At 44.8% G+C, this 21,123-nt stretch overlaps 1 protein-coding gene across 1 annotated transcript in view; it reads left to right on the top strand.

The window, feature by feature from the left end:
- The window catches only part of LOC143158852 (uncharacterized), a 31,422-nt gene extending 12,616 nt beyond the window's left edge, over positions 1 to 18,806 (top strand). Inside the window, exons 4-11 of the mRNA XM_076335306.1 lie at positions 1,170 to 1,238; positions 3,094 to 3,309; positions 4,785 to 4,859; positions 6,471 to 6,569; positions 13,609 to 13,715; positions 14,429 to 14,548; positions 16,003 to 16,132; positions 16,594 to 18,806. Coding sequence (XP_076191421.1) covers positions 1,170 to 1,238; positions 3,094 to 3,309; positions 4,785 to 4,859; positions 6,471 to 6,569; positions 13,609 to 13,715; positions 14,429 to 14,548; positions 16,003 to 16,132; positions 16,594 to 16,649 — 872 coding nt within the window. The 3' untranslated portion in view covers positions 16,650 to 18,806. The remainder of the gene's footprint in view (positions 1 to 1,169; positions 1,239 to 3,093; positions 3,310 to 4,784; positions 4,860 to 6,470; positions 6,570 to 13,608; positions 13,716 to 14,428; positions 14,549 to 16,002; positions 16,133 to 16,593) is intronic.
- The last annotated feature ends 2,317 nt before the right edge of the window (positions 18,807 to 21,123 follow it).

Genomic DNA, 21,123 nt, shown 5'->3' on the forward strand with positions numbered 1-21,123 from the left:
TCATGCTTTTACTCTAATTCTGTGGCCTCTGCCATGCTGATACACAGCTGAAGCGGTGGTCTTCCCAGGCAGCGTTTTGTTGTGCCCGTGATTGAGGCTGGTAAAGGCGCTGGGGTAATATACAGCCAATTTCTAGCACACCCATGAACAGGGCCAAGATCTTTGGTTGCTAGCAAATCTGCAGAGAAATCTGGCAGAAGCTAGCAAGGCTCAGGCAGCTAGAATTTCATTGGAAAATACATTGTATCCCATGAGCCCCTCTCCGCCTCCCTCCACCAAGGGTCATATTGAAAACAACAAATTCTAAGCTTTTCTGGGCTTAAAAGATTATAAAGTGATTAGTGTGGTGGTGAGAGCAAGAGAAGCCCTCGCTGCTGTTGGACTGGAGTCCTCCCTGTAGGCCCTTGCGTCAGGAGCAGAGTGCCTGCAAGGCTGCCGGAGGAGAATGGGAAACAGCAGAGCCTTTCTTCAAACAGATGTTTAGTTTTTTGAACGGATGAGCCAGCTGGACTGTTTCACACAGTATTCAGGGATGGTTCAGAGAAAGAAGATGTTTGTCTCAAGTGAAATCCGTGGACTGTGTTTTTTTCTTTATTAACCATTTGTGCCAGTCCCTCCCCTGACTTCTTGGGTCTTGGAGAGCATGGATGGAGGCAGAACGTGGCCCTGTCAGTGTGAATGAATGTGTGTGGAAATCAGCTGTGTGGCAGAGGGTCTCCACATCGCAGAACAAGTCTTAGGGTATGTTCAGGGCTAGAGAAAGCCAGTAAATTGAAGCTTTCTTTGATGGTTAAGATTTTCATGAGCTTCTCTCTGCTGTTCGATGTACAAGGCGGTTGATGCTCTGTTGTGACATCTCCCCCAAGGGAAAGGGGTGTCACATCCAGCTGACACAAAGGCCAGAAGAATATGTGCAGTTACATGAGTCAGGACACATGACAGACAGGTTTGTGATGGGGATTTCTTATGTAACACATTTCTGCAGAGGCAGCAAACGCTGCACCCAGGGGAGATGCTGCACGAGACCGGGGCAGCGCTTGCTGCCCTGGTGCCACTTTTGCAGCCAGCATCGGAAACTACCAGATAGCTATTTACCTTTGTGCTAAGCAATAAAGGCAGTAAAGGAAGTTTCTTGTTAGCTTAAAAATGAACTTTGCTCTGTGTTGTAGGAGTTTGGCAGACCAAAATCAGCAGCCGAGAAAAGAGAAACTTAAGGAAGGAAAGGCTGAAACAAAAAGGTAAATGTACAGGCTCAGTTTACACACCTGATCTGGCTGGGCTTGTCACCCCTTCTCCCTTCCCAGCATCTTTCTGTTTGCTCTGTTTGTCATTCAGCAACAAAATCTTTGCACTTACTTAGGCTATTTACTTAGGAAAAGACAGCTTAGGGAGGTCTTAGTTGGGAGCTTGCCTTTTACTCCAGGCTTTCATTAAAACACATAGTATTACCCATAGGACTTTGAAAGCAAACATCTATTAGATCTGAGATCTACTAAAGGTTTGGCGTAATGAGGATTAGTTACTTTTGCGTGACTTGACAGAAGAAGTTTTCTGATAAGGGTTGTATAAAAACCTGTGTAATTTGCTCAGTTCCGAACAGGTTCTTTAATCCAGGCCTGCCCAGAGTAAACAGCTATAAAGGGAGGATATACTCTTACCCTAATGAGACAAAATGAAACAATGCTTTGTGCTCACTCCACATTTTTCCTCTGGGGATCTCAAAGTGTCTGCCATGCACTTATGCCTATATACATTTCTACTAATTATGTTATTATAACCGCTGTATGAAAGCAGGTCATGGAATTAAGGCATTTGGAAATGTTTTAATTACCTGTGATAAAATTATTAATATAATAGACAAACCTGTAAGTTTAATATATTAGAGTAATTTAGAAGCTAAGATGGAAGTTTGGGATTGGGAGACACAGCTAGATGAATGTGGGTGTTTGTGCGCTGTCTGCAATAAGACTATCTTAAAGTGCTCTCAGATGCTCTACTAAAATTGAAGATTGGGGTAAGTGAACAGCAAATTTTAATCTAAAAATATACAGGCATTTTGGGACCACTTTCTCTATCATTTGGATTCTATAAATCAAGAGTTAAATATCTGCGTGACAGTCTCTAAGGGCTTAAGGTGCTGAGGTCTCTACTTGCTCTCCAGCAAAGTAGATGGGTGCGCATTTGGCTTTATTCATGTGCGTTGGCCTGTTGGCATCGGTGGTGCCAGCTGCATGTGCAGAAGGTTAACCACGCATGATTTAACACTAAGCCCATGCAGGCAGTAAATGCTTTGCTGGCCCAGGGCAAGGAAGCTCAGCAGACTAAATTGCAGTTGAAGCACCAGAAGTCCTTGATGCAGTACTGGAGCCTGGGTTGTGCAGGAGGCTCAACCACGTGATCATGGTGGTCCTGTTTAGTATGGACATTTACAGAGCAGTGAAATGTGCTCTTCCAGGAAGAAGCCCTAACCCTGCCAAGTGCTTACTGCTGTTTTCTAGAAGGGAAGAAGCAGCAGCATTAAGGTGTGTGAAGGTGGGGTTGATGCCAGCAGTGCTCTCCTCCCCACCAGTCACAAGAAAATGGAGTCCTAAAGTGCTTTGGGAGTCCTTCGGAACAAAAGATGTTGGAAGTAATTTTCATTATTTATAATATCCATATGCCCAGCATTGATTTCTGTAGCAGCCTTGAACTGCCAACATCCAAGAGGTTTGTTTTCTTTTTCCTTGGAGGTCCTGCTGTCCTCTTTCTCTCCCTTTACTGCTGTGGGTCCCCAGCTGGACTCTGGAGGCCTTGAGCCACCATTGCAGTCAGGGAGGGATGCCCAAGGCCTCTGCGGTGCGGCATCATCTCCTGTGGGACTCATTGCTGGACTGGGTGGTGCCTTCCTTCTCACATGGCCTTCACGTTTGCTGCTGTGTCCCATCCCAGGGGCTCTGCTTTACTGTCATTGTATCTGTAAATAATTTCAGTTGGATTATAGCCATTACATCTGATGGGTTTAGGTCAGGCTTTGCTCTGTTGTTTCCCCTGTACAAACTCTTCATTGTAATTAAAAATAAGGATGACCCTGTGATAATGTTTATTCCCGAGAAGACCCCAGCAGAGCATCCCTGGGTAGCTCACCGGTTGAGCCAGCCTTTGGCTGGGATGAGAAGGGAGCAGTATGGCCACTCACAGAGGACACCAGTGGCGGTGGAAAAGGTGCTCTCATTGCCAAGGCAGAGTGTGGGACCATGCTGAAGGCCTCAGGAGCCATACGGGAAGAATCGGTGCCCTCCCCGTCAGAAGAGGATGTTTTCTGCAACGTAGGTGAGTGTCAACGTTCAAGCGTTGCAGAGGGAAAGCTTAATGAATTACTGTGTCCAGCAGCATACAGCCCCACCGACATTCGTCCTGCACCCACGCAGTGTTGTCCACCCCCTTTGAACCCTGCTAGCTATCGTTTATTTCCAGCAATGTGAAAAGAGGGGTCTTTATGGCAGGAATTTCTTCTGTGTTGCAGACTACCTGTTGGGTGCAAGTTGTTTTCTACCTACAGGTATTTAGTGTTTGGTTCCTTTGCAAAGGAGCCAAAGCCTTTCCTTCCGAGGATGCTCACACACAGTCAGAGTTAAGCTTCAGGGTATATCTGTGCATTTCAAAGCAGTATGAGGCAGGGTATTCCTAAATCAGTTTGGGTATTTGACAGTTGAAGTAGTCTGTTCATGTCAGTGCTGTGCTGTACCTACACAGTTTGCCCAGTTTCGCAGCTGATTCACCCCTTGTTGGTGTCCAAACAAGGTCATTTAGAGCTACTTTGGGTCTCAGTTGTGCTGCTCGTACATTCTCTGTGTAACATAAGCTGGAGGTGGAAAACTGCATCTCCTAAACCTCAGACACCTTTAAAGCAGTGAAGGGATGGACTGCCAGGCCATTAGGCTAAAGATGAGGAGATGCTGATATCAGCTCTCTCACTGGTATTTGATGACTTTTCGTTTCCATCATGGTTTAATTTTTATGGCAGTTATGTCTCACATTGTATTTCTACTGTGGGTGATACTGTAGAGCAATACCAATAATTAATAACTAGGTGGTAATTGGACCTTTTATATCTATCTTTGTATTTCTCTTCCTGACATCTTGGTGTGGTGGGAGAGTTACGAGTTAAAAGGTATAGTGGTTAATACTGCTTTTTGGTTAATTTTCAAAAGCATTTGATTTTCATTACAATCTCACTGATTAATCGAGCTTGATGGCTGGATTGATTGGTATATAAGACCATATGATGACTCACCTTCAGTAGCAGTAATCCAGTACTCTGGTGATTCAGAAAATGGTCTTAGGTTGCCCTTACATGAGTTGCTTTCTCTGCTAGAGTTCTTTTTTTGCAAAGTATAGGGTTGATGGGGGGAGGACATTAGTACCATTTTTTACTCTAATGCTTTCAAAAGACCAAATTCCAAGCTGATACAGGCTGACAACTTCTGCCAGTTGTGCAAAAAGGGGACATCAGTTCAGATGAGTGAGGAATTTGATTAAGTCCAGAGAAGTGCCGTGCTGGTGTGACGTGCACTTTGAAGGGCTGAGAAGGTGTACATGGCGACTGGGCTGGACTCTCTCTGTCCATAGAAGATAATGTCTCCTTGCTTGATTCTTCTCCAGCAACAGCAGTGGCTGCAGGCTTGGGATGGAGAGAACATGGAAGGGCTGCAATGAGATTGGGAGTGTCAGGTAGAAACTGCAGTCGCCAGCTGTGAATGTGACATCGCATTATGGGTTACTGTTTGTTTGCTTTTTAAATACAGGAACATGGGATATTGCAGAAGTAAAATCCTGTCCTGTGACCTTTGGGACATTATCAGAGCTGTCCAGGGAGTTAGGTGAGTGGTCTCTCTTTGGACTTCTATCTCAATTCTTCTATCACTTTCTTAGATGCTTGGCCTAAAAGTACTCTCATCGCTTACATATGGGTCTTTTCCCTTGGAGCCACATTTCATTAGTCACTCTCCCTTGTAGAGCTTGCTCGCATCTGCAATCCAGCGCTACCAGCATTTTAAGGAGTGACATCAGAAAGTTTTATTGAGCACTTTCCAAACGCGTGTCTCATCTTGGACTAAATAAAAAAAATATTGCCTCCCCAGCAAATTCTTTCTCTGTTAGGTTTTCTTGCACAGAAGGTTTCTGTTGTGTTCTGATGACCAACAAATTCAGAGAATTTCAGACCGAGGGAGGGAGCAAACGCCCAGGTTGGAGAGGCCCTGTTAGAGGCTGCGAGCCAGAAGCTTCATTCTCTCTAGCACAGCGAGGGATTTTCAGCTTGAGCCTCTCCATGCATGGCCTCGAGAAGGATGGAGCATCTTCTGGTTTTGCATTAATCTTGAGCCTTGTTTCTGACTTTTACTTCGCCTCTCTGCAACTGTCAGTCCTTCTCACTGCCTGGCTCTGAGCGCTCCTGGTTCACACACTTTCTGCCTACCAGAAACTCAAATTTGTCTGGAGGTCGAACTGGCTGATGAATGCGAAGTCTAGTCCTGAATCTTTTAGAGATGCTAAAGGCAAGCATAGATACATATAGATAGACATCCGTGCACAAAACAGCATGGGTGGTGTAAGCCAGAATGCTGAAATCCGCTTCTAAAGCCAGATGTAGTCAATGTAATACATGCCATATTTTATCATCTATTTTCCAACACTGCATCAGTGGATTGAAGCAGTTCCTAATGTACAAGTGCTAGACAGGGAGAAATATTTGTTAACATCTGCATTTATGCAGCAAAAAATCAAGCTGATACAGAGCACAACTGTATAAACAAAGGAGTTCTTTAGGTGAAAGGAAGAAAGGAAAAATCGGATATGAAAAAAAATCTGTTGTGTATGAAAGAAATTAAGAAAACACTAGTCTGTTATGTACAGGCCTTAGAAAGGGGCTAAGGGGAGTCATTCAGGGAGGCATGTGAATCCTACTGGTTACTTTAGTTGTTGAAAATAATGATCAGAAAAACTTTAACTCTTCCTTTTCCTCCAGCAGCTCTCTCTCATCCGTGCTCTTTCTTGGAGTAACTAATTTGGTAATTACGGATTTCTGTTAGAATGAGCAGAAGCTTTCTCACTGAAGTCAGCTGGAGCTGGATACACTGGATGTTGCTTTTGTTCTGCAGGAACTATAGCTCCCTTCTTACATCCCCAACAGTGATGTGTCGGAGGTTTACATCTCTGAATATCGTTAGTGTAGCCACTCCTGAGTGGGTTGTTTTTAATAACTTATGCATGTAGTGTCCTCGTCCAGCCTTCGTTAATAAATCCACTGCGATGAGCAGCATAGATGAATGTGTGGCTTAAATTACATAACGTCCAGGCATCATGACATAGCGAGCAGATAAAGGCATGATTAATTGCTTTTAATAATGTGAATATACCTATGTGATTCTCTTTTAGGTTTGGGGGGGGGGTGTGTGTTTTTATTTTAAAAAAGATGCTTTTCCTGTATGCAGATAACATGAAGAGTAGATCATCTGAGGACAGTCCTTCCAGATGCTGTTGGCACACCAGCTCGACGTTCCTCCCCGCAGACAATGCATGGCAGGGGCAGGGTACGTCTCTTCGCTCATTTTCTATTGAAAGACAAATGTACTAATGCGGACACCCTTTTCAGTCTGTTTTTTAAGCCTCAAAAATCAGGGTCCACTTCCCACCTGGTACAAGGCTGGCAGAGGTAAGGGAGAAACTCAGTTTGGGTCTGGTTTTAGGCAGGTACCCAAAGCTGCTGCGAGCTCGGTCAGAGCAGCAGGCGCCCTGCATGGGACCCTTGTTTTTACTTAGAAGGCGACAAAAAAAGGGATGCAGTAGGTGCAGTCCTGTTCGGTGCATACATAGTGCTGTGCAAAGTGTAATTAGAGCTTCTGGGCAGCAAGGCCAGCCGTAGGGAGGCTGTCTAAAGGCTCCCATAGCCTGGGGTCCTCTCTCCAGCAGTTGCACATAGCAGTTGCTGGTAGATAAGCAAAGGAACAGGGCAAGCGCAGGGCGATCCCCCCATGTCCCTCCCCACACCCAGCAGAGAGTGGGTCAGGGACTTCCTGAGCCAGAGGCAGCACTATGGGCTCTGTGCTTCAAAAAAATCATGTGTTAGCAATCATCTCAGATTACTAAATTTGCAAAACAAATTCAAAGTTGGGTTTGGTTTTCATAACTGAAGCATTGTGTTCCCCTCCCTCCCATTGTTGGGTGGGGAAGGTGGAGCTGAGTGGCCCCTTTCCAGGCAGCCCCCAGCCCAGGCTCAGTGGGTGGCTTGGGGAAGAGCCGTGGGAAGGACAGGGCGCTGCTAGAGCTCGGGGTACCTTTGACAAAACTTAAAATGTCCTCTGTAATACCCAGAACGCAGGTGCAGAATCAAACTCCAGTGGACTGTGGCAATCAGGATTTCAGTCTTTTTATGGCTGATAATGTTTTTTTTTCAACTTTTAAAATCTGCTTGAAAGGCCAGCGTGGGTCCTGAGTGGCTGGAATAATTTGGCATGAACAGTGTGGGTATTAAATGGCCTTTTCTCTTGACCTTTTGGTCAGAATCGAGTGAAGTATCTATTTATACCCCTGTTGTTGGGAGGCCTTACCCTGCTCTTGCAGGGATGATGTCTGACGAGCCGAGCAGATCCCTTCTTGCTCTAGCTGCTCTGATTGCCTTAACTACAGGAGAACCCAGAGTGGTTGAATGCATTGAGGAGAAGAGACTGCGGTCGTCTTGCTTCTCTGCCCAGCGGTAACTGAGACTCTGCAGCAGATGCATCAGCTTGGCCATCAGAGGATTTTATAAATAGAATAGTTTGCTTTAGGGAAAAAAAAAACCAGCCCCAAGCATTCCTCTCCCTTAGTGCTGTGTTTGTTTACCCTCACGTTGCTGCTGATGAGCGCGGGGCCCTTTGTAACTTCTGAGCCCAGGCTCGGTGGCGCAGGAGGGAGGGAGGCAACATAGGTGGCTCTTCAGCAGCGTTTCCTTGCGTTGCGTTTAGCACATGTCACACTTGGCACGCTCTGGATTTGATCTGCAGTTGCAAAGCTGGGCAGAGCTCCTCTTTTTTTGGTGCCGTGTCTGTCTGAGAGCAGAACAGATAGGAGCAAATTCAGCAGCTTGTTCTTGCAAACATCAGAGCAGATGCATTTTGATTGAAAGCAGAAATGGAAGGATTTCTGCCTGCCTTACAGCTTACTTCTTAGTAGTAGTAGGTTTTTTCCTTTGAATCATCAGCCTTGATATTGATGCAGAGAGGAGTCTCACGAACATGTATTCCCTGAGTTTAGATGAGGTAATGGTTGGCATTAAGGTCTGCGCTGCAGGCAAAATGAGCTCTTTGACAGTTAAACAAGGCCTGTTAGCTCTTGCGGGCCTGTGAACTAAAAAAAAGCCATTTATAACCTGAATATGAGCTGGGGTCATTTTATCAAATACAGATCAGTACATTTAATGAGTCTCTTTGTTCTGTGATGGGCTGGTGCAGAAGAAGGAGCTGGATGCTGGACTCCTGCCTCTGCCCCGGCTCGCGGAGCAGCCTTGTCTGGCTCCTCGTGCCGCATCAGGTTATCTTTTTGTGAAGTACCAGTAATAATAACAGCCTAACTCACAAAAAGTTTGAGGCTTAAGTGTTGTTGCAACTGAAAGCATATGTACATAGAGGGAGAGAGGGAGTTAGTAGTTACGAACTGAGCGGTCAAAGCATATGGGAGTGTGATATGGGAGTGTCTAAAAGACTGATAAATCAGGCTGGTTTCAAAACAACACGCTGCTATGTTGACATTCATTAATGATACACATTGCTGATGGTTAATTCTTAGTCATTGTCACATCTGGAGTGCTGCGCCCAGTTCTGGATTCCCCAGTACAAGATGGGCATGGACATACTGGAGTGGGTCCAGCAGAGTCCATCCGCGTGCATGAACACCTGATGGGGTGGTTGCCTCTGGTCTGCCCAGTGAGCGGACAAGAGGCAACAGGCATGAAGTGAAGTATGGGAAATTCCATGTACACATAAGAAAAAGCTTTTTTTTTTTATGGTGAGGACGGTCAGGCAGCAGAACAGGTTGCCCAGAGAGGTTGCAGAGTCTCCATCCTTGGAGATACTCAAAACCCACATGGCTACATCCCTGAGCAACCTACTGTAGCTGAGCCCGCTGTGAGTAGCGGGGTGGGACTAGACAATCTCCAGAGGCCCCTTCCAACCTCAGTGATTCTGTAATCCTCATTCTGTCATCAGTCATTGTCTCTGCATATTCAAACAATTGGTCCTTAATAATAATTTTAATAATTATTATTAATAATAATTAATAATAATCTTAAGCTTTCGTTAGCTAGGGGTATTCAGTGTCTCGGAGCTGAAGCCACATGGTTAGCACTGATGGCTGCAGTCCCTCATGAGGGAAGGGGGCTCCAAAGTGGGCAACTTCTTTCATCCCTATTTTTCCCTTCTCATTGTTACTGTTTGCATGCTTTTCAGCCCTGCCACAAAGAGAAAATCTCTGGTGCTTCTGGCATAGTTCCCTTTACTTTCGGGCCCGGGAGCTGCGCTGGTTTTGCCAGGCACCTTTCTTGCTTTTTCTGCAGGGTTGTTCTGGATCCACCAGACATCTCTTGCCTGCTCTACCTCCTGTGCTGTACCTCGATGGCTTAACTGCTTGCACGTGTTTCCCAATACTGCCTTTGTGCAACTATACCACACGTCTGCTGCTGCCCCTTTGGTGACATTTCTGTACTTACGCTTAGCTGTCTCACAAAATGCACTATAGGCTGTGGCTGGTTTTGCTGTTACAAAATGTGTAACCTGCACAGTGCGGCCGGCTGGGCTGTTTTAGAGCACTTGTGTCTGGTTCCAAGGCAAACAAATACAGATTTTATGCCATGCGTCTGCTTCCAAGCACAGTGGGCCTATGCTCTGGCGGCAGCGCAGGGCAGTCTCAGAAGACCCACATTCTGCTTCACAAATGCAGTTTGTCTCATGACCACAAGGGCTGTCTTTTTACCTGTGACTTGGCATCTTCCCAATGAATCCTTCTTGATTGCCAAAGCAGATTTTCCCTGGAGCCTTCAGAAAGCACCCGTGTCTCATGACTCCCATCCTTCCTTCTGTCCTGGGGTTAAAATGAATTTTAATTCCTTTGTTTCATGGGAATAAGCAGCTTCTTTCGATTAAAAGAAGTCTTCAGTCTGGGATTTATTTGATATTTTTGCATCTACTGAATTATGCTAGAGGAAGGTGCCAAATGAGGGACTCCTACACCCAACTGTTGGTAGCAATAATTTTGACCTGTAACACCTAAATGCAAGCTTTAGACTGGAAATTGCCTATCCATTTGCACTGAATGCATTCCATGTGGCCTACAAGTGAGGGCTCAGCAAGGATTTGGGTTAGGACCGTGCTCATTACACAGCCACCTGCCCTTTGCAAAGGGACAGGTTTTCTACAGCAGCCACAGGAGGACTCAGCACCATAGACAATATGCAGTCCACTGAGGATTTTGCTCTGCCAGATGAAGGGCTGCTCTCCCTTAGGTTTCTGCTGACCATATCAGGGGAGATCATGCCAAAGAGGGATGCTGATAGCATAGGATCCAAACCTACAGCTCTGGACTAGAAATTTTTTAATCCCCTTCTTGGTGACAGACTGATTTTTGCTGCAGTACTTTCCAGCTTCGTTTTCCAGGCCAGATAATTAGGTTCAGCCTGTAGAGTACTCTACTCTACCCTCTCTATCAGCCGGCATAGGGAGCCTGCTGACTGTCCCCTTTGACCAGACCCTGCTGCTGTGGGGCCCTGTTTGCCTGTTCCCCGACACCTCCCAGGGCACAGCTGGCTGCTCCCCAGCATTGCCGAGGCAGCTGGAGACCAAGGGCATTTGGGTGGTCAGCGCTGGGATGGACTTTCTGCCTGCAGAAGTGCTGGCATCCTCCCTGATTTCTGAAGACACCTTCAAAGTAGTGCCCTTCAGGATCTTAAAGTATCTTCATTACACGGGGTATGTGGAAGTCACCTTGGCCCTGAAATGCACACTGCAAATGGGACATGTTTGCTGCTAGCAGGGAACAGAAAAGCACAGCTTTGTCTGGGTGGAGCTGCTGGGGGACTGAGGTGGGCTGCATGCAAGGATCTAGTTGGCAAATGGCATTTAACAGCACTGCTTTTGTAAAAATGAACAGCAGGAATTATCAAGATGTTGGTCTGTAGAGGCGCTGGGAGAGATTACCTCCCTTAGTGCTAAACCCACCAAGGAAGCAGGAGTACTTGCTGCTGCATGGCACATTCCTTTTTGTGCTCATGGTTTTCTCCTACTGAAGGAATTACTGACCAGTTTTAGCCTGTGAGAGAAGTTGTGACCCAAGGAGGACCAGTTGCTGATTTAAAAATATTAGAGATAATTCAAAGTTTAAAGCCATTCCAGGAGATGTCACTGTAGCTGGAAGGGAAATAATGCTACACAACAGGAGAGGTTTTAAACCCGAGCTCTAGGATAAGTACATTTAATCCTATCTTCCCATCAAATCCATCAAATTGTAAAGGATCTTACACTGCACTTAATTTTACTCTGAGTTGATTTTAAACACCCCTGGGACATAATGCTTTGCGAAGAGTAATTCTGAGATGAGGCAGAGTCACTGCTGCCTGGCTGAGCTTCATGCCTACCTGCATGACAAGGGCGAAGCATGAACTTAAGCCCATTGCAGGAATTTACCCATTAAAACTATTTTCATGCTTAAAAATAAGTACTTAAACATACTGTTTGAGAGATCGGAAGTTAAATAAGTGAAAACGATAGTCATGGCTTCCAGTGTGCCTTCTTTTAGTTACAGACCGTTCTGCTTCCACACCCACGAGAGCATCCATCAGCAGAGCTGCTGCCGTGCAGCTCAGGAGGGACTGTCATTCGTGAAGTCTCGGTGCCATTTCACCAGTCCCTGCATCATGCTGTGTACCTTCCTGGTAGCCAGAATTTGCCTCCTCTCTAGCAGTAGCAGCGTGGTTTTGCCTATATTTTTTGCTGCCATGGCACACTTGGGGTATATTAGTGCAGAGGCAGAGTGTGCACACACGGTCTGCAGAGCTGGGACTTGCTGTGTCCTCACCCTGGTGCACCTTCTGGCATAGATACGGGGTGGAGAGTGCAGGTTGATATCGCCTTCAACCACAACAGCTAAATCCTCCAGAATTTGTGAGCCAGACCCTCATATAACCTAACTGGGGAGAAGCAGCAGAAGCTTTTTGGTGGTGCTATCCCATGCTACAGCTTACACAAACTGTTCTTCAGACATCTGAGTCATTCATGAATATTGTGCATCTCTTGAATCTAGATGCATTCATTTGCCTAAAATACTTAGACCGGAATTTTTTGGGGAATACATTAGAAAATACTTGTTCCTGTCCCTTTTGAAGAAGGAAGGAAATACTGTCTATGTACAGGGCATGGATTTTAAACTGAGAAACTTGAGCAATGTTTATAATCATGTTTATAACATTTGGCAGCAAACTGGACAGAGCAACTTTTTGGAAACAGTTCTCTTTTATCATCCCCAGCATGCTTTTGGTTTTGGCCCTGCTTCAACTAGAAGTTTTTCCATCCAGCCTGGGATTTTTTTATATTTGTTTTTATTTTAAGAGATGTGATCAGCTAAGAGTTATTATTTCATGTTGTGTTTTGAAAGTCTTTCTCCCTGTTAGGATAAGACTTAAGATTGTTACATTCAAACCATTAAAAAATAATCAAGTAGTCCTTTCAACATCTTATGCTGATTTATTTGCTTTTTTGCACCTCATTCAGTTTGGACAAAGAAATTAGGCTGGTCTGTTTTGCCTTCTTGCCTGAGGATCATTTGCCAGTGCTTTGTGCAGAGGCAGCTGAGGGCTTGTGGCCAGATTTTCAAAGGTACCAGATGCTGGCAGATACAGAAATCTAAAAGATTTTCAAAAGTTTTCTGCCTAGCCCCCATGAAATGATCAGAATCAATGCAGGGTAGGTGTTACCTATTTCATGCATATTTAGAGTTGCATGATAGGGAGCTTTGGAAATCTGCCGTGTCAGTGCCTTTCTGGCTTACATTCGAGAAAAGAAAATGGAAGAGGAAGATGAAGACAAGAATGCACTTGGTACTATTTTTTTATAGGAAAGAAAAGCCAATGAGAGCATTAACAAATGCACAAATCCTTTGCTAATATTACTCCTCCATACAAATAATCGCCCTGAGGATGGTGTGTTGTAGTGAGTGGAAGAGCCTGCTCTCTCTGCCAGTGTTTCTGGATATGCCTGAATCCTTCTCCCTGAAATTAAAAGAAAATGTTTGACAAGCCATGCTATTAGTTTTGTAAAGCTTGTTTTATTGAAGCACGGGCTGGAAGGGCTTTTGTTCCTGTGTGTGCTTTTCTGCCCTTCTTTAATTTTCCTCCTGTCCTGAAGAGTGCAGTCACTAATTGTGAATTAGCAGTCAATGTATACTTTTTAAAATACATTTAAAATGCATGTGCATACATGCACACCGACACATCCCATCGGCAAGCAGGAAGATGACGGAAACTCTTTGCAGCATTTGTGTTACTAGTGTGAGCCTGGGAAGTAGTATGGATTTGAACATAACTCATTCATATGCTTGTCCTACTAGATGATCCTTCAGCAATTGACCTAGACTCTGACTGGAAGGCTCCCATGGAAGAGTGGGGAAACTGGACGGGAGATGAGGAGCATCAGACAGGGGACGAGAAGGAGAAGGTGAGGCAGCAGCGTTGATGACCAAGGGAGAGCTGCTCCACTGGGGTCAGTCTCAGCCAGACTGGGGTGTCCAGTCCAGCCCTAGAGCTGGACTCCTCTGGTCGTGGGGGCTTTCTCACGCTGGGAGGAGGCGCTTGGTGTGGTCACTCCCCTGGCCTGTCTGAGATAGCTGGAGCTGGGGGACACACCTGGAGGACATGTGAGATGGATTCGGGGAGTTGGCTGGTTCTGAGAGTTCATCATCCGGGTGGCATTGCAGTCCTGAGCAGCAAACATTGGGTGTTTGCCACTCTGCGTGAATGAACTCTTTCTACTGCCACTGACTTTCCTGAATACCTGGGCCTTAAAAGAGGTGTAGAGTCCACAGCTGACACCAGCCTTCACACCATCCCAGGCAGCTGGGACGTATTGATTTAAGTGAGAGGGTTTGCTGATAGTGATACAGTCATAGCTTGGGTGGAGAGGTAGAAGCAGAAAGCTTGCTGTTTAAATGCTTTCTAGAAGCCCAGGGAAATGTCCCTCTTTGGCAGCAGTGGGAAGAGTGTGCTGAGCTTTTTGCAAACAGCTGTCTTAAGCCAAGGTATGTACCTTATCCAGAGAGACGCCCTGCTTGTACACTGTCAGCATACACTCTTGGAGGTAATCAGTTTTCCTGAAAAAAACATGAATCAGCTATCCCAGGCCTCCTCTTATAAAATCTCTGATGCTTTCAGGATTTGCCGAAAGGCAAAGCAGGCATTCATTTCTGCCTTTCTGGACTCGAAAGCAAAATGCAGCGGAAGAAGAAGAAAATTGAAGTGAAGGAAGCAAGGGGTGGAGCTGGACTGAGGCATGTGAGTATTTTGTATTCCCAGAGTAACGTCTGGTTTTCCAAGAGCAGAGGGGGATGTCTTCTCCATTAGGATGATGTGACCCAAGGGGGGCTTTTCTTCCTCTCCATTTCTGGCTTCCTCTTCTCTTCTCTTTTCTCCCTGCTCTCCCATAAAAGAAGGGTGAGCACAGTGACCAGTGGGTTTTTGCAACACAGTATTCCCTGACATATTTACAAAACAGTTTGATTTTGCAATGCAGAGAGGAGCAGATGGCTTTAATCATGGAATGAAAAATGCTTTCTCAGGGAAATGCACTCCAAGTTTAGTGTACAACTGGGCTGTGTTTAATCTATGGCGGAAGGTCACCTGGAGATATTAACAGTAATGCAAAGGTGGTTCCCAAAAGCCAGTGAAGATAAAGCGAGACCAATGTTGTATCAGTGAAAAGCTTATTGAGAGAAAAATGTCTTGGAGTGCAACAGAGGAAGGCTGTGGAAAATGTCAGCTCATTTGGGATAGGAAGTGCAAAGGAACAGTGTTGACTGGGTTTTGGACCAGTCCTTGGCTGTGATGTCCTTGCTGCTCAGTGAAATGAGAAATAGGGGGGGGACACCCCTAATTGTTTTTCATGCACTTGTCACTGAATATGTTGCTCTGGACTCGTACAGCTGTGTAGTATCGTTTGTCTTCCGCTCACACCCACTGTGGTCTCTCCTGATCCTTGGGACAATTTTGCTCCCTGAACTCCTGATGCTCCCATTTTAAGGGAAAAGCTTTTAACTAACTCACTGACCACAATCCACATGGTCATTAGGACAGCCCATCCATTACCGGAGTGCTGCCAGGCCACTCTCTTTCTTGCACATCCAATTAGTTGCTTTAGCTTTGTATGTACCTTAATGAATAATCTTAATAGTGCTGTTCAGACTCCTCAGGACAGCATTGTTTCTTCTGGCATGTTTATGATGGGCCAGAAGGAGTTTGTACTGCACGTCAGCCCCAAATGCCGGCGGTGTCTGCTGCTGTGCAAGCTCATACTTTGGAGATGGACATACAAAAATGAAATTACTTATGAAGCCAGACATACAAAGTTGCTCATCACGCGCCCTGTGCTACCTCCAGTATTTCTGTGGACTGTGGTCATTAGCAGTCACTGGGCACACAGTCTTCAGTCTCACTATACAATTACAGTACTTTCACCTCAATGTATCTCGCTGTTCTTCTATTCACGGGGGAAAACAAGGGGAAAGACGGTAATGAAAGACAATTTCCGTACTTTGATCCCTTCTAAAACAAATAAACAGGAGGTAGGTAGATGACATCCCAGAATATTCTAATCATTTAAAAACTAATTTGTCCTGCAGTTTCTTTAAATACCCTAATTCCTTCCAATAATGACATTTTCTCTCATATTTTGTACTCGCATATGCTTCGTTTAACTCATATGCTTAGTGAAGCATATTGTTTCAATTAAGCCCCAGCAAGGTTTGGAAACAAGAATGGAAGAAGGCCCAAGGGACTTGATATCTACAAAACATAGCAGTGATGCAGTCTGTGCTTCCTTCAGAAAATCCTTGGATGTTGCTAATAATTCATCCAATAACAGTAAGTGATTTTTTTGCACATCTGATGAATTTTGGTTTCAGAATAATGCGTAATCCGAGAAATGTTCACAAATGTATTTTTAAGTGAATGTGCAAAATGCTTCTCCTTTAGCTGTATGTGTTAATTCTTAGAGAGGCTCTGTTACATTTCTTTCTGTGACAAATACCTGTTCCTGCTCCTGCCAGAGTTAATGAGCAAAACTGCGATTGCATTTAGTGGGAGTAATTTTTGCACAGCGCTTTTAAATGTGAAACAGGAGCAAATGTATGTGTGAGTCAGAGCCCACTAAAAACATTCAGAGCCCTCCCCATGACTTTGGATTACCCTTGTAAGTAGGTGGCCTTTGTAAAATACACCCAGGAACCCCAAAATACCCTTCTTCAAGCGAAAAGCCAACAGTTCCCTGGAATGCGATTGTACATGGAAGGTTTGTGCACTGGCTCCTGTTGTTTGTATGGCAGATGTACCTGGAAAAAAGGAGAGGAGGAAGAGGAAGAAAATGAAGAAAGAGACTTGAGGGAGCTGTGCGGCTGCCAGAGTGACAACCCAATGGGGCAGGCATGCTGATGAGCTGCAAGGATTCTGCTTTCTGCGATGCCGCACTGAGCCCAAAATAAAGAGAGGCTCTAGAAGACCTCCCAGCAAGAGGAAGAGGAGAAGAGGAGCTGTGAGCCAGAGCGCGTGAGTGTGTGAGAGAACGGCGAGAATGAGCACGCTGTGCACAGGAGGTGGCGTTGAAACAGAGTGGCTGTTCATTACAAACTGCTGCCCTTGATTAAAAGCTGTTGAATGGGTTTTGACTGGTTGCATTAAGTCCTCTTAGTTTTTCACTGTCATGTTGTTTGTCAACTTGTAGTGTTACATGCCATTGTAGAAATGGTCGGGACGTGCCTGACCGTGATTGTACTTCAGTTCCACGGAGGGTCCACCAGCTAGTCTGGTCTCTGGCATTTTTGCAGAGGTGCTCATCGGTAGGCTACTAATGTACAGAAGGAAGCACTGTTCAGAGACAAAGGGAGAGTAACATGGATTGTTCTCAAACCTCCTAAATCTTTTAAATCCTTGTTGGCTGCTACAGTCAGACTTTTGCCTCATACCTTGACATATTTATACTTTTCACCCCACGTCAGGCTAGCTTGCTCCACAAGGGAAAATTTCTAGAGGAGGTTTTAAACTTATTTGGAAAGGTGGTCTAAACCCTTTTTTCTCCTCAGATTTCATGGTGGGCTAAAGTTTAAAGTCTGTATGTCCAAAGCATGTTGCATTTGTACTTATAGTAGACTGAAGTAACTTTTTGAAATAATTTTTCTTAATCTGATGTTTGGAAGTTTTTATCAATTTGTTACTTAAATATTCTAATATAAACTAAATTTGTGAACGAAATTTTTAAAAATGTCATTTCGGTATTTATTGAAGAGTGTGTATTTCTCGTTGTCAGAGGGCTTATAGTATGGAGGAGGGAATGTGTTACAGTTGAATACTGTGGTTTATAAATAGCGCTGAGCTGACACCACTAAAAGCTGAACCCCACCACCAGCAGCTCTGGTGGTAGCTGTGAGGGTTTCTTAGACGGTCCTGAGATTGTGCCTCTACCCGACCCATCGTAGAAGTGCTGCCTTGAAGGATGAGATAACGATTGTCAAATCTCCATCTGCATTCGACTTTGTGCCTTTGGAGATTGTATGGGAAGATTACCTTACTAATGCATGTTAAACGTATGCACGTTCGTAGGCATTGGGCTGATGCTGTGAAACTCATTTCACGTGGGATGCTGAGTAACCAGGGATGCTAATGGCTTTACATCGCTTCAGCAGCACTTCTGTTTGCATCATTGAGCCAGAGGAGAGCTCCGTGCTTCTGCCATGGCAGCCACCCAGTCCTTGATGCTGGATATCTGAGCTTTACCTGCAGCTCAACACCTTTACATGATTGATAGCCTTCATCTGTTGCATAGCTGTCAAAGCAGCTGCATCCTTCAGAGAAGCAATTAATGGCAGCAATGTATTTGTGTTTGGAGTTTAGCTACTATATGTTAAAGGGCAGTTCTCTTGTGCTGTGATTTTTGGGGTAGCTAGCTGTACAATGTGCCCTGAAATTTAGCACAGCAGGATTGTTTCAGACAGGTGAGGGTTAATCTTAACTGGTGCCACTTAGCAGCCCACTGTCTAGAATCTGCACTTCTTGGTGTTTGTGTCTCAGTGTAGGGGAAATACAGGCAGTTTATGAATGGACTGAATAGACCAAAGGGCTTTTATCTGGAAAGTAACTGGTTTGGAGCAGATGCATAACAAGAAAATACATGGCCTCACTGGAGAAACAAGTACAGCAAGTTCAAGGATTTAGATGTGCTAATGAGTATGTGGGTAATGAGCAAAGTTCTGCTATCTCTGAAGCCAATGGAAAACATTCATTGACCTCATTGGGGCCAGGATGTTGTTGCCCAAGGTCTTTGTTTAGCATTGAAGATAACCTCTGTCATCAAGAGAAAAAAAAAAAAAGAAGAATGAAGGAGATAAAGAGCAGCTCACAAGATTGGTAGACTCCAGATTTCTTCTGCTTTTTTCTCTATATCTGCTTGCAAACTTTTTGATGTCTGTGTAATTATGTTTTATTTCAACATGTTACAGTATTTCAAATGTTCATTGGTTTTATAATAAAAAATCAAAACTTTTGCCCAAAGCCCAGCACTCATGAGCAGTTTTATTTAATTAGTTTGTATGTGTGTGAGAAAGAGCACGTGTTTTTGGCTAAAACCATTTCATTTTCAAGGTTTTTCGAGGTACTGTAAATGTTTTTTAAGATATTTCCTACATCTGAACCCTTTTATGTTTAGGAAATCCTCATGACATTCTTCTGTTGTGGGATAAAAGAACAATCAAGGCCTGTAACACTGACTGCGGTGCTGATGACAACCAGCAGCATATTACATTACCTAGTTTTTCTGTCAAATTCATCAGTACCACTCTTACTGACATGAGCGGTGTCACAAAAGCTGTATTTTTCTTCTGGCTCCACTGTTTCACAGATGGGAAGTCATCACTGTAATACAGATAGGCTCAGTAGTTTATAGCAGCACTTTATTTAATACCACATTCTAATGTAGGCAAAGAAAATACACTCCTACAACTAAATACTGTTGATCATAGGCTTTCCTAAATAATTGCAAAGCTCTCTTCAGGGCAGATTTGGTGGCAACATACTGTTTGTGTGATTCACCTGCTGTATGGGTACCATTGCTGCGAGTAGTTAGGAAGGGTCTGTCAGGTACCGCTTGGTTGATACGGCTGTGGCAGTGCCGGGAGCCTTTCTGCGCCACATCCCCCAGCACTGCTGCTACACATGGGAAAGCGTGCTGAGGGTCTGCTTCCTCAGTGGATGGACTGAGTTCAAAAAACCAACCAGACCAAAACACAAAGCACTCAGCAGCTGCTGTTAAGTTCCATTCTTTCACTTCCTAGTCCTCAGAGACTGAAAAACCATCGCTCAGCTTAACAAATGGTCTTTGCAGATGGCCAGTGCCTTTGAAAAGCAGACCTTTGAGCTCCTTATGAAATTCCCCTTCCTTTCATCACTGCATGTTCAGGCTACTCCCTGGTTTCTATGCTTTTAAGACATGTCTCCCCTTCTCTTCTGTGAGAATTGACCATTCTGCGCAAATCATCAGCCTGCTATGCTGCTTCTGGCACCAGGAGTGTTAAACGAAAGCACCCGATATGCTCATTCTCCTAGTCTCTGATCTTTACTAGCTGGAGAGTAGCGTAAGTCCTCAGACAGGAGATTCAGCTTCCCTCCAACAGGTTGTAGCATTGCTTGTGCTATAACTGAATGATTTTATTCTCTGTATAACTTATCCCTTAGAAGGGTAAATCTAGAGTAGCTTCTCTTTGGTCATTCATCAACCCAGTGCAGTCTAATTGCCAGTTCATGGGCCAGATCCAGCTGGCTCCCCCTGCCTTTTCCCAAAGCAATTTATTAGTTGCTTGAGTGGCACATGCCTCGGGAACAGCCAAAAGCTCTCCCTGCGCCTGCAGATGGCCCAGCGGCTGGAAATCAAGCCTCTGGTGCAGCCGCAGCGTGGGAGGTGGGATGAAGTATGGCTGGGAAAACATCTATGATCTGGTTAGGAGCAAGCAATTAATTGTTACAGCAGCAGCTGCAAATGATGAAATACACTGCTTTAAGTTTCAACTTTCTCTTGAAAACTGAGTTTTCAACTCAGTCTGCTCTGTTTTTGTAATGATGCTCTTTCTTGTGGGAAGCATTGGCTATATCCCTAATAATAGGGCCATACCCGTAAGCGATGGGTCCGCGAGTATCTCGGGCATTAAGATGTGGTTGATGCTGTAATTGATGAACTCCTGACCTACAAAGCTGTGTTTACTCACAGGCAGACTGCAGTATGCAGATGCAGAGGCTGAAGCTTTGCTTCACACTCAAGCTATGGTGTAACATCGTCAGGGTTAAGTGGGGCAACTGCAGAGAGGAATTTGGCATGCTGTTCTGTAATCATCTGTAATTGATCATTGTAATTATCTATAATTACCAAGGTTCCACCCAATCTGCAGATCAGTGGCACAGCTGACATAACTGCATGAGCCAAGTATCAGGTAGACATGCTAATCACTTGGCAGAAAATAATTTATTTACTATGCTAACACCACAGGCCTGCTCCATAATACTGAAAATGCTCTAATGCTGGCTCCTGAGGAGAGAGGGATTTTCAGTCATGGGCAACAAAGATCAGATATAGGAAATTTTGTCCTTCTTCTGTGATTGTACTGAACCAGACCCAGGGGTCTTTTCAAGGCAAATTGAACTTCCCAGTATGTGCCATCCCTGATACTCAGCTCCGCAGACGTACTCCGCTGCAAAGGAAGCGTTCTCCCGTACTGAAAGGACACCGTAATGCATTGGTCTCAGAAACACACGCCCTGTGCCTTCTTGGGAAAAAGCCACTGTTACAATAACTGACCCTTGTACCATCCCATCAA

The sequence above is a fragment of the Aptenodytes patagonicus genome, chromosome 3, assembly GCF_965638725.1.
Source record: "Aptenodytes patagonicus chromosome 3, bAptPat1.pri.cur, whole genome shotgun sequence".
In the NCBI taxonomy this organism is placed as follows: domain Eukaryota; kingdom Metazoa; phylum Chordata; class Aves; order Sphenisciformes; family Spheniscidae; genus Aptenodytes; species Aptenodytes patagonicus.